The sequence below is a fragment of the Idiotropiscis lumnitzeri genome, chromosome 10, assembly GCF_059441095.1.
Source record: "Idiotropiscis lumnitzeri isolate Australia: NSW breed Sydney's pygmy pipehorse chromosome 10, RoL_Ilum_1.0, whole genome shotgun sequence".
In the NCBI taxonomy this organism is placed as follows: domain Eukaryota; kingdom Metazoa; phylum Chordata; class Actinopteri; order Syngnathiformes; family Syngnathidae; genus Idiotropiscis; species Idiotropiscis lumnitzeri.
The window spans coordinates 4,054,305-4,068,705 of NC_142400.1; the positions used below are offsets into that span (position 1 = coordinate 4,054,305).

Genomic DNA, 14,401 nt, shown 5'->3' on the forward strand with positions numbered 1-14,401 from the left:
TGGTCGACAAGCTTTTTGGAAAGCTTTTTCATAGTCCTGACAGGAAAATGGAGGCATAAAACACAAAGAAGTGTGTGTTTTATGTCCTGCTCCCCAAAGAGAGATCTTATCGTAGCAACAATGCGTCAAGCGCGAGATGAGGAAATAAACACCATCATTTCACATCCATTTCTTGGCCTACTAAGATGGACACGTATGTGGCAACCCAAATGGAACAAAGTTCCCAAATAGAATGGATCAAAGGACAGGAAGCGCAACGGTCTCACATGGTGAACTTGTAAACCAACTGAGCTGCTCGAGCAATATGCCAAACTTGTTAACTCATCTGAAATGAGAGTACGTTAATCCTTCGGAACTGATTTTTTTTTTTTGGGGGCCAGCCGTCGATGACCCCTTCCCTGTCTTCCTTCTTTCCTTCCTTTTCATGTGTTCGCTTGCTAAGAGATGGACATGATGTCCATGAGGTGGGACAGATGGATTTTCTTTTTTTTCGGTCAGCTGATGTCCTGTAGTAGTGAGCTGAATCAGCAGGGCAGCAACACTCAGCATGTGTGGTGTGTGTCTAATAAATAACTCTTCTTCAATTTCCTGTCCGTCTCCCCAGAGGAGCCAGATGAGGAACCGCTGGATTTTTGGCGAGATCACTTTTGGATGAGAAAGCTCCCCCCGCGGACCGACGGTGTCACGAAGGATGTTTCGACAAGATTATTGATCCTTGAAGTTGTCGCAAAAGTGCTGAGTCATGGCTGGGATGCAAACAAAAGAGAAAATTGGGAATTCAATCAGAAAGTATACCAGGAATGATGTGAAAGGATAGGATAGAATAGGATAGGATAGGATAGGAAGAAATACCAAACAATGAGATGAAAACTAAAATATGACTTATTAAATTATGACAGAAATATTCGATGATAATTCTTAACGTATTTGAACAAAGACACAAAATAATGGAAAGTTTGTTTGAAAATTATTTTAAAAAAGAAAATATAAATGTTGAAAACAACAAAAAAAAGAAAACAACAAAAAAAATGAAATATTAGAGCTATTACAAAATATTGGATGAAAGATTTTCACCTAATACAGAAAATTAACAGTATTGGAGAAAATTGCATTAAATTTGTTAAAAAAAAAACAGTTTGTAGAAAACGTACGAAAAAAGGTGCAGAACCAAATTAGCTGAAAAAATATTTGAGCAAAACATTAAAATATTGGAAAATAATACAAATATATTTGATAAAACTGCACATACATTAAAATCTACATAAAGATTTGGAAAACTACAAAATATTTTGAAAAATAAATATTTAAAAAAAAAAACAATCAGCAACAAAAAATACTGATCATTAAAGGTGATACATAAATACAAAATGTTAGAAAAATGTTTTGGAATAAAAATATGAGATACAAATGTTTAAAATCTAAAAAGAAATATTGGAAATATTTTTTTAAAAGCTATTAGACATGATTACATGAAAAACAAAAAATGAACCAAAAAAAAAAACCACGTTACAAGACTGCGCAGAGGTTTTGAATCCGCGTCCGATGTTATCCAGTGGCTCCTAATGAAGCATTCCTGAGAAGCGCCAGAGAGCAGTAAAGCATATTCCAGCCGAAAATCAGCTCATAAAGCCCAAATATATTCATGGGCTTCGCTCAAATCATCGCCTCCCGTTTCCTCACATCAGCAAGAAAAAAAAAAAAACCCCGTTGTGCGTTTGTTTGGCAAAAATGCATCAACAAAAAACAGGCCGCTTTTTTTATGCATGCGCGAGGACACACTGAGGAGCCACAACGGCACTCGGTGGAGTGCCGACTGCTGCCTTGGCAAAACTACGCAAAATCATCATCATCATCATCATCATGACACCATTATTTACACTCTGCGGGGGGCGAATGCCTACAACCTGGAGTTGAACCCGTGTACAGTTGAAGGAATAAATTTATAATTGCCTGTGCTAATAATTTCGAGTTAGTGTAGAAAGATTTTGAAAAAAAAATGCTCAATATTACAATTGAAAATCTGTATTACAATAAATAACAGTTAATAACAGATTTATTACACAAGTTTTTTTAGTCTTTGGGAAAACCAAAGACTAAAAACAGAAGACAAAAAAACAGCAATTGTCGAAAATTGGAATTATAATCCACCATCCTTCGCCGAGTTTAAAAGAGCGAATATTGGTTGATCAAATCAGCCTGCCGGGTAATTGGACAGACTCTATTTTATAATTGGTGCCTCCATGTCCAGACTTGGGAGAGTCAAATAAATCCGCAACGTCTCACCAAAGTATATACATGGAATATAGATTGAACTCAAATCATGCACAGGCACATTTGAAATGAAAAGCATAATGCGCTAAACGACGTGCTTAATGTGTTCCCGCTCTCCTTTAGCTTTCATTGGCATCCATCAGCGGCAACTGCCGCCGGCCCCAAACAAAACCACTGCGCAATAATGGATGCTTCCGATTAGCCGCCTCTCTCCGTGATACGCTAAAGCCCAGTCGAGTAGCGGATCGCCGGCAGGCTGATGATTTGTAAGGTCGCGCCAGGTGCCGCAAAGCGGGGAGATATTGGCGTCTCGTCCCCGGAGAGAGCGAGTCGTGTTTCTTGCTGATGTCATCGAATCTGCAACTTATGAGCTCTCGTTCGGGGCGTCGAATTGATCCAACTGGCTATCCTAAGGTTGAGGGGGGAGACAAAACCCCGATAGTCGCATGGCATGGAACGGGCCGGACCGCGAAGAGTGAAAATCCACGTGCTGCAAATGTATAATCTGTACTTATGCGGAATAAATCCATCCATCGATCTATCGAAATGAATCGATTTTAAGTGCAACGATTTGATTCGATGCAAAATCAAAACTGATTTTCCAATTTAAATCGTCTTTTGTTCCACCCATTATAGAAGCACATTTAATTAAAACTATTAGGAAATGAAAAATATCTATATATATATATTTTTTTTTTTTTGGTAAACTAAAAATGATTGAATAAACGGTGACATACCACCAGTGAGTGAAAAATGGGTATTGAGCTCCAAACTAAAATCTTGACCAAAAAAAATCTGCAGATAGGTGAGTTCATGGGTACCAAACCGAGGGTATGCAGGGCTCCGCTGTGATTTTGTATTTCTTGGGGGGGAAATAACAATTTTTGATGTGTATTTTTTCGATCATACATTAAGATTTTGTTTGTGCTCCTGCATCTGCTTATGTCCTGTTGCGATCCGAGTCGCACGCATTCAGGCAGGAAACAAGCAAGCCTTGTGGGTACACTGACGGCGTACGTGGCGTGACAAATCGCAGCCGCTACAATTGTGTTGGCGCTGCAACGCGAATGGCAAACACAGCGGGGGAGTCCGGGCTGCTCTATGCCAAGTAGGCCGACTATTTGCCCACCTCAGGGTGGCTCCCATCCACACAAAGATAACCCAAAAAAAAACATGGTCTTCTCTCGGGGATGGATGGCGGGATGCTCGCTCCTTACGCATTCCGCTCATGCTGCTTATTGTTCGATAGGATCGACATGGCCGGGAGCGGGGGCTGGTGGGGATGCGGGGGTGGGAGGGATGGGGGGTGCAAGTGCGATGCGCTGCAATGCAACAGACCAAAAGGAGAAGGGAGGGAGGGCGCTGCGGAGCGCAGTCAGAAATCCTCTGCAATGATACATGACGCGACTTCATCATCCGCACATGAAACGGACACGATGATGCAACATTTCATGAGTAATCAATCACAGCAGTAAACTGATAGTTGACTTTGAAAATGGAGAAAGTCAATGAAATTTGTTTTGGAATTTTTTTTCCTTCTTGAAATGTGTAAAACTGACGGGAATCTTTTTAATGTATTCAAATGTGTTGTTTTTGTTTTTATTTAATTTATTTTTTTTAATTTATAAAAAAAAAAGAATTGTATTTTAGCCTTGATTTTTATTTAAAAAAAACAATGACAATTATTTTTATTTTTAAATAAATATTTGACATTTAAAAATTTGGGAAAAAATTAAATTTGTGGATTTGCATTCAATTGATCTTGTCACATTTATTAATATTATTTACATGGATTCATTATTTCAACAAAAAGTCACAAAAACAAAAATACTATATTTGTATTTTTTTTAAATATTTTAAATACTATATATGTATGTAAATAAAAAGAAAAAAAATTGCAATTTTATATTTGTAAATTTATGTTAAAAATTAGCATTTTAATTTATTTTGGGTTTGCTCATCATCAAAACATATGTGAATTTAATAGGAGAATAAAATTGCACAAAAATTCAACCACTTTTGGAGTCGCTTTGACTTTCATTAAAAATAATGAAAAAATACGACAAAAAAAATGCGCCATAACCTAAAATACCATTGAGCCACCTTCTACACAAAAACAGCACAGACATTCGCATCACGACATGGCACCATCAAATGATGTGATGATATCATTGTCTTTCAATAACCCAAATGCATTTTGTTTTTGGTTACCATGTATGACTTTTTTTGTGCAAAATCCGACTAAATCCCAACGGGATTAGTGAAGAATATTGCCTTGAGAACGTGTTATCTTTTCAAACGGCGGCTGAAGCAAAAGTGTGTCAGCAAGCTGCCCAGCGGCCGCGTTTCTCCTCCCGTTCACGCCGTTACTCACACGCTCATCCACCGCGCCGCTGCAGCGTGTCATACATGCGCAATGAGGGCACATGAGCGGCATACCGCATACCGGATCAATACGACACTCAAGTCAAAATGTTAACTCATTCGCTCCCATTGACGGATAAACACGTCAAAGATTTTTATTTTTTTTTACTCGGCTGGTAGTGAATGAGTTTAAGTACACTCTCAAATGAAAGAGAGCAAAAGCTATAGAGCGAGAAATATTACAAAAAAAAAAGTTCGGAATATATAATTGTCACATGAGGACTGGATGAAAAAGTAGCACAGAAAACAATTCTGAAATAGTTAGAGAATCGAAAAATATTTTTGTAAAAAATAAAAAAAAAAATCTAAATTTTAGATTAATTAAATAAAATTTATTTAGAAAAATCTAATTTTTTTTGCATCTTTTGTTGATCATTTGTTAATATCAATGGCTGTTGTGATGAGTTTTTTTGGTTTTCTGTTTTTAATTTGCTGTCATGTTTTTTTTACGTTCTTGAAATGCTATGGTGTTTTGTTTTTTTGTAAATGTGTTTTTTTTGCTGTTATGCTTAGGGTTTGTTTTGCAATTTTAATTGGGGTTTTTTTCATTTTTTTGTTTATCATTGGTTAACATCAATGGTTGTTATGATTGTTTTTTTGTTTGTTTTTTAAGTTTTTAATTTGCTGTCATGTTTTGTTTTTGCGTTCTTAGATTTGCTGTTGTGATTATTTTGCCATTTTTGTTTCTATTGATTTGCAGTTGTGGTTATTTTTTTGTTTCTTTCTTTTTTACTTGCTCATGTTTTGTTTTTGTTAATTTTGATTTACGGTTATAATGAGTTGAATGTTTTTGTGTTTAGCACTTCAGGACCACTCCTACCCCTAAAAAGACAATTTCAGCACATGTTTAACCTTAACTTAAATTGACAACACATATCCAGCATCATTGAAAATGGATAGGATTCTTGCTTGGACAAAGACTAACAGCCACAAAGTGCGCCCAATGGCGCAGTTGCTTGGCTGGGATGCGGCACTTGTTGACTTGTTCCATTGGCCTCCGTTTAATGAAAACGAACGGCGGGTGGTATCGTTTGTCACCAGGTAGAAAAGCAGAGGCGTTTTTGTGATGGTTTGTTTGGCTTCATGACCAACCTCCCCCCCCCCTACACACACACACACACACACACACGCACTCACGCAGATCCATTATGTTTAAGGAAGACCACAACGGTATTGACACACACAAACACACACACACACACACACACGCACGCGCATAAGGAAGCAAAGGGACCATCTAAATGCAAATGTTCTTTTTCCTCCAATCAATGGGGAACACCTCCTGACAGTCCCTCCTTCGCCAACCACACATTCTTTCACACGCACATTCATAATTGTGACAAATTGTTAGTTTGGACACTCTATTACAATGTAAAATATGGTTAAGTAAAAATGGATTGGAGTTAAAAAAAAAAAAAAAAGAAAAAAAAAAAAAGAGTATAGCTGGAAGCAGAATATTAATCGTCTCCATGATAGGTTGTAAAATGGATGCCAGCACTGGATAAAATATGATTATGTCAGGCACGGTGGAAGCCTCAAACAAAATCTATATCTATAAAACTGATATATTTGTTTCTTCATTCACAAATGTTGGCAGAGTATGCTGACTGTGTTGCAGGTTTGCATTTGAAAAAAAAGCTTAAAATATAAATAAAACTATAAATATAAAATTACAAATATAATTAATAATTAATTAATTAATAATAAAATATAATTGTTTCATAAAATTACACAATCAATTAATAAAATAAAATAAATAATGATAATGTGAACTAATTAAAACTTAAAAATGAAAAAAAAAGAAAATTACATCCTAAATAGATCAATAAAAAAATAAAAAATAAAACTACGGTACAAATATTCTATTAATGCAAAAAATGTTGATGACCATGAAATTTCATTGTTCAAAGTTCAGGGACACAACGGTTGACCGACTGCATCCCACTAAGTGTTTGTTACATTATATAACGGTGTGTGCGCATGTGTTTACTCTGGCCACACGAGTGATTGGCTGTTGTTACAGGCCTTGAATAACTCACTACTATCCTCCCAACCCAGAGGGTAAGAAAATATTAACATCAGGCACCAGAGTGTCTGATGGCCGTGAAATTCGGCAAACTCTCATCATGATAGGACGCACAAAAATCGAACTAAAAACCGATGCGGTTAAAAGAAAAGATAGTTGGCTATTTTGTTTTTTTTAAGGATTTTGGCCAAAAGGACAATAAGAAGAGAGCAAAGTGTTGTGTGTGTGTATATATATATATATATATATATATATATAAGAGTAAAGAGATAGAGGAAATGAAATATTTTTGTTTATATTTTATATTATTTATATTATATATTATTTTCTATTTAAGAATTGGAGAAATTACCTATAGAATTTTTTTCAAAAGCTAATTAGTTTTTGTAAATGTTTTTAAGTGCAAATGCATTTAGGTCACTATATTAAAAAGTATGTAAAATAATATATCAAAGTGAATATCATCCTGTTATAGAGATTAGAAAATGAGATTTTTTTGGGGTGAATGAAAATAATTCCAAAATAAAAAAAATGAATATTTTAAAAAGTATACTTTATGACAAGTACACTTTATGAGAAGAACTATGTAAAAAAAAAAAAATACACAAGTAAATACATTAAAATTTCCATTTATTCAGCACCAAATATGAACAAGGCGGCCTAAATTCAGAATTCAGTGTGAATTACAAAAAAAAAAAAAAAAAAATTTGAAAAGTTTTGAGACTATTACAAACATGAAAATAAATACCACTGTGCCATTTTTTGACGACAGCTTCTAGGTCACATGCGACCAAAATAAAAATTAGAAACCAGCTCAGTGAGGAAGCGTAATAAATTATTGTCTTGCTTGTAGCCGTCGTGATGCGAGGGTCTTCTTCCTCTCATTCCTTCCGTTTATTTTGTCTTCCCCGCTCTTTTTTCAGAATTTGCAGCAGAAGCCGCAACCCTTGTAGAACTTGCAGCATTTGCAGCACCAGCGGCACATCGACAGGTTGCTCTGGCGCTTGTGTCGGGCGTGATACGGCGTCCAAGGCTCCTCGCCGGGCACGTCCAGTTGTCCTGCAACTGGACTGCCGCCTCCTCTTGCCTCCTCCACTTGCGGTTGCACCTGTGCACGCAAAAATATGGCCATTAAATGTCACAATGGAAATGAATCGGACTACAAGACTGATTCTCTCCAAGGACGGCTCATTTTACAATATAATACAAAACAACTTTATTTATATAGCGTATTTCACATGAGCTGTAACAAATGGTCTAATAAAAATTAGCAGCTAATTCAATCTCCATATCGCATAGCGCCAATTTTGTTTTAAGATTTTAAAGCAATTCGATTTGTTTGGTTTCATTTCATTTCATATAAAAATTTTATTTTATAATAAATTCTTAGTCCTGTCAATGTATTTCATTCAATTTAAACACACACACGCACACACAAATATATGCATATATATTAGGTGTGTTCCTCTCTAAAAAAAAAAAAAAACGATTCGCCATATGATTCAAAGTCGAACAATTCGGTTGGATTTGATGCACTGACATCCTTGAAATCAGAACCAATTTTCCCATTCAACTCTGTTTTCGTTACACGCTGCGTCAAGAAAAAGCGAAGGAAAGATGAAAGGAATTCTTGAATCCAACCTCGATTGGCAAACAAAATCAGAAATTCTATTTTTCTTTGTCAACTAATTGTGATAACGTCGCATGAGGGAAAGCAAAGCGACAGTCACGACATACTTTTAAATCAGGAAATGACTAGGCCCCGCCTCTTAAAGGAATATCGAACTTGCAGATGCTACAAAACACCCACAGAATTTTGCACAATGATACAATTGATACAAAGAAATGGAGTGAGAGGCGTATCGTTTTTTTGTAACATTCTTTCTCTATCGCAAACTTTCACCGAGAGCGGTCCGACCGGCCGGGTTCACTGTAATGGAAAATGGTTTGAATTAGCCGGAAATAATCGAGTGATCTTACCTCGTTGAAGGGGAGCGCAGAGCTCTCCAGGATGCAAATAAAGGCGAGCACGAGTGTCACTGCAGCTGCAATGCTTAATGCCTTCATTTTGGACTAGTAGGCGGGTGGTCTTATTTTAAATGGCGTTGAAAATCCTCAAAGAGTGGAGCGGTCGTCTCTCTCATGGGGTGCAGACGACGACTGTCCGATCACGATGTCGTTTCGCTCGCTCCCTCGCTTTCCCAGTTTGTCGGCGTGAGAGCACGGTGTCTGGTATTTATACACGTGCTTAGTTTGGGGCGGGGGGGTGTTGTTGCCTTACCGTCACCCCCCCCCCTCCCCGGGAGGCCCGGCTGGCCTCTTTCTCGACAGGCGTTATCTAACCTCCGCAAGGGGGAAGTTCTGACCTCTGTGCTTCTGTAAAAGTTGAAAGCGGTGTTGGAGGGGTGAGGGCTGATTTCCAGAAACAATTTGGGATGCTCAAAACGGTGGGTAAGTGGTTAGAACGTCTGCCTCACAGTACCGAGGGTCAGTGTTGTAATCTACGCTCGGACTTTACTGCCGTGAGTGTGGTGTGATTGCTTGTTTTGTTTTTTGTGCCCTGTGATTGGCTGGTTGACCATTGGAAAAAAAAAAATAGTTGAGAAGTTTTGGCTTGAATGTTGCATGAGTTTTCCTAAAAGTGGATCACACAGTTGACATAATACTAAAAAATAGAAACAAAAAAATGGAATCAATGAACAAAAACTATGAATAAAATATTCCAAATGTATGTATCAAAATAGAACCAAAAAAATATGAAAATAGATTATTATGATTTAGCAAGAACATTCAAAACAATACGAATATTTTTTCATGAAATATTCATTAAAATAATGCAAAATAAAGGTGAACAGAAATGAAAATAATTAAATTAACAATGGAAAAAAAAAAGGTTGATTTACATTCACGCGCATTTATTTTTATAGTGCTAATCGTCATAATTGCCGTTATTAAAACAACAAAAAGGAAAATAGAAACTATTAAAAAAAAAAAACAATAAATAATGAGACTAAAAAAATAATTAGAGAATAAAAGTATAAAAACAACCCAAATTTACAGACAATAAATTTTAACGGATTTAAAAAAAAAACCTACCTGACAAAATTAAATAAAAAACAAAAAAATATCATCGTCATTCAGAATGCAAATTTGAATTAAATGAAGAAATAAACAAAGTGCCTCAGTATATTTTTTTTTCCGGTGATACCCAGCAGAAGGACAGCAATTTGCCGATGTGATAATTTAAGTTGGGATATTTTGGTAACCATTAGAAAAAGTGCAAAAATAGCTCTACAGTATTGTTCGGAGACTTTGGTAGCCTCAAGAAGATCAGTGCCCCCCCCCCCAAAAAATTTACCCGTGCCTAATCATTTGTCGCATCTGCTCAACTCATCAGAATCGTCACTGCCTTCTCAAAAATAAAAACTGACGAAATTACAAGCGCTCAAGTGAAATCATTTGTGTTTCGTGTTTCCTGAACATTCGTTTTTTTTGTTTTTTTTCCCCCGCCTTGCGTAATACTTACGAAACCTGCAGTAGACGCGCCATTACATCTCAGCAGGGCGCTAACACACTCAACGTTGTTGTTGATCCATTAGACAGCAGTTGAAGTCATCTAATCTAAGGGGGGCGCCCCCCCCTGCTGTTTTATTTTAGAACTCACAAATACAAACAGAAAGCGTCGCTTTTATTATTTATTAACTATTCTATTCATGACTTGTGTTTAAAAGAAATACATTGCCAGTCAATTTGTAAAATTGACTCGAAAAGCCAACGTGTTTTTAGAACACCTCATTAAGTGTCAATTTGATCAAATCCATCAGGGTCTGTTTCATGATTTTGTATTTATTTTAACTGCATATGATCACTTATTGTATTCATGACCTTTAGAACACCGCCGGGAATGCTGCTATTTAGAAGGAAAAAAAAAACAGCCAATTTGGGTGTTTATGAAATGCTAACTAACATTTATCGCCTGTAGAAAATGGAAAAAAAATATTATTATCATTATTTTTAATTCTGGAAAATTTTGGAGATTCTTTCACCTGATTTTTTATTTTCACTCCCAATTGAAGTGTAGTGTCAAGCTAAACACAAACAAAGAGAATGACACACCATGCATTTAAAACAACCACACAACGTCCGCTGGATTAATGCTAACATGCTATAAATGGGCCACCAAATTGATGATGTGTTGTTATAACCCTCAAAGCAAAGAATATTTGAACGAAAAACGAGCAACGAATTTGGATAACATATCAATACTCACATGCATATATTCTTTATCCTCTGCAAAGAATAGCATTACTGCATCTTAATGAGAGACTGAGACGTCTCAGTATGTCTGTATGTACATTTTTCTATACTACCCTGTATAATTTTTTATACTACCCTATTTGTCCGACACTATTTTAACCAGTAAACCCAAAACCAGTACATTTGTCATATGCAGCAGAGTTCACGACATTTTGTGTTCTTTTTATTTGCTGATCAAGTTGTTATTGTATGTATGACCTCAGGGGACGGTCAAGATATCAGAATTCATTTATTTTTATTTTTTTTTCAAATTGAGATACTGCTTCAGAGTTAATTCACTTTTTGTCGTTTTGTTTATTGTTATTAATGATACACGATTCATTATGCATAGCTTCATAAAACCAGCCAAGAAACTATGACAGAAGATAAGCATAATAAAGCAGATTGGGGAGCAAACAAATCAAAAAGGATTATTTTATTTCCTCTTATCGGCGGGAGAGCGATAAACAACCGATGGTTAATTAACCTGCGAGCGGAATAAACAGCAGAATCAATAAAAGTGGAAGCGAAATAACAAAAATGGCAGGGGGGGGGGGGGGTGAGCATTGGTAGGCAGGCATGAGGGTAAATAAAGATAAAGTGTAGATAATATCGACGGCCGTTTGAATTCTCATTCCACCTTAAAAGGGCTCGCAAATTGCCCGCGGAGACTCAATTAGCGACGGCGGTGTCGCCGGTGGCAACCATGCGCCGGTCTGTCTCGTTCACTGATAACCTCGTGGCCGTGGTTGCGTCACTGTCAACAAAGCGCCAATGGGGCCTCCCGACACGCGTTGGGGTCGCCGTCATACTTGGAAACGTGATTTTGTGAAGTTTCGCCGCCAAGATGGTAGCATGTCGCGTGGCGTGCTTTTGGTCGCCGGAAACAATTTACGAGCGTGATACTGCCAGGTTGTAAAACGTTGTGCCAAGAAATTATTCAATGTCACTTGATGAAATTTGACTGAAGCATAGTAAAACCACAAATAATGGAATATTGAATAGCTGGACACTCAAAAGTTTAGTTATTTAGATGTGAAGGTTAGAGTGCATTTTATATTAATTCAGAAACTTCTCATGAGTAATGTACGGTTTGTTCAACTAGGCTGCAATTAAATGCCCTTCCACTAGATGGCAGAGCTACTACGAGGGTTGAACCGATTATAGTCGACTAGTCTGGTTTACTACTCTATTAAGAGTTTGGGAAGGGAACAGCTGAGTGGAAAAAACAAAATACTGGCAAAGAAAACCCAAAAATATTTCAAATGCAAAAGATATTTCAATAGTTACTGGATAATTTTGGGCTGTTGAGTGAAAAAATTATTCTTTGTATGGGCTGTAATTTTTGAGATATCGACATTGATTGATAATGTGCTTTAATAGTTGACGAAACGTAATGTCGTGACTAAAAATAAAAGCTGTTTTTGTTGCTCTTACTGATATTTCCTAATTTTCAGAATTTTTGCTTGATTTTCACATGAAACATGATTTGCATTTTGAAGGATCTCTGCGATAGCCGTCTTTCATGATATTGCATCAAAAATGAAAGAACACTGTATGGACATGCTTGAAAAAACACACGCAGCCTCATCAAAGTTGGAGCATAAGCAGAATACCAATGGCAGAACTTGTGTACTATTCGCATATTTTAAAAAGGAAAAATATGGAAGATTAAAAAAAAAAAAACTGCAGCCAATTTGAAAAAGCCAATGCAATTTTCAGATTCAACATCATCAAATATTAAATATCCCAAAACCGTTGACATCATCTTGGGGATCAAAATGTGAGTTGAGCAGTTACAAGAAATATTTGTTTTTAAAAAATCTGGGTTCAGCCCAAAAATTGTAGACATAGATTGACATTAATAATTAATGACCATCGATTATCAATGTCTTAATAACATTGTATTAAGGTAAAGGGTGCTTATTACTGTATTAATATTTTTTTTTTGTTTTCGCTATCCTTTTTGGGTCCACTAAACAGTCAAAATATAAGCAACAGTGCTTAATAGCAACTTGAGCTTTGGTGTTCCTAATGAAAAGGTCTGCTGGGATGTACATTTGGACCCGTGGTTCTGGCACCGGGCCTATCAGGGGGTGGGAGGGTTGTTGGTAGGTGAAATCTACAGGCCAAACAAAGCCAGTCACAAAGGCGGCGGACAGACTCACCTCAGCAGGCGCCCCGTCGCCATGTTCCTCCAGGTCGAGGCCGTTGACCCCCGTCTGTTGCACAAGACTCACCGCTTTTACCCGGACAAAACGTCATGCGGTGACTTTGCAAAACCCCCCGAAGGAGATCAATGGCTGAGGAAAAGATAAACACAAGATGTTGGAAGAAATCACTGACAGCGCCCGGTCTGCTGGTCATCGACAGGAATTACCCATGACAGAAATTCCCGGCAAGATTAAGGGGGGGGCACATATTGCGTCACTTGGTCTTCTTCACTGGGGAACTTCCATTTCGTTTGCGTGAGTAAGAATGCAAAAGGTAACATAAATTGCCCATCCATAAAGGGGGAAGTATTCCAAACTCAAGTTAGTTAAAGTTTTGGAAAATATACACAAATCTGTGAAATAATACAATATACAATTTGGTTGTTCAAATAAAGGAATAATGTCAAGGAAATTATGTGGCTTATAGTGAAGAAAAACAATCAAAATATGTACATGAAAACATTGAGTTCTATTTTAAGAATATTATTTCTATTAGTTTTTGTGCTCGGTTCGATAGAAATGTCAAACCTATGCTAATTAAATAAACAAAATGTATTATTTTACATTATTCTCTTTTTTTTGTATTATTACATTTGTCAATTATTATTAATTGTATTAGAACTAGTTTTGATTTACATATATAGGACTTAATTCTATTCAAATTAATTCTATTGGTCTATTAAAATAAGCAACATTAGAAAAAAATGTATAACATTTATTAATTTGCATTTTCCTGAATAATAATAGGAATAGCCTTGTATGAAATAAATAAATTTCAATTAAAACAGCTGTTTATTTTAGTATGGTAAAATGTGTCAATAAAATTTAAATAAGGGGGAATTTATTTCATTATTTTTGGGTGTGTTTTAAACTTTTATGTGAAAATTACTTAAACAACTACATGGGGGTAATTATTAGTAGTAAGCTATTTAATTTTGTATTCTATTTTCTAATATTTACTTTATTATTGAGCTACATGAGCAGGTCAGACTAGGTCAACCACATACTAATCAGAATACAATTTTAACATGATTATTATTATTATTATATTAAGGGATTCTGTGTGTTGACATAAAGTTGCTTTCCGCGATTGCATCCATAGAGTACATATGGTGCTTTTCATTCAACCTTTTGCTGTGCCTGTTGAGTGGATAATTCAAGTAACTGTGTA

General features: G+C 36.3%; 1 protein-coding gene across 1 annotated transcript; it reads right to left on the bottom strand.

Annotated features, from left to right (window-relative positions):
• Nucleotides 1-7,334: 7,334 nt before the first annotated feature.
• On the bottom strand, nucleotides 7,335-8,947 carry hamp (hepcidin antimicrobial peptide). The gene is made up of 2 exons (XM_088307131.1): nucleotides 8,702-8,947; nucleotides 7,335-7,829 (listed from the first exon to the last, which is right to left on the bottom strand). Exons 1-2 carry the CDS (start codon nucleotides 8,786-8,788, stop codon nucleotides 7,641-7,643), a joined length of 276 nt encoding a protein of 91 aa, XP_088163257.1. The 5' UTR covers nucleotides 8,789-8,947; the 3' UTR covers nucleotides 7,335-7,640.
• Between the last annotated feature and the right edge of the window lie 5,454 nt (nucleotides 8,948-14,401).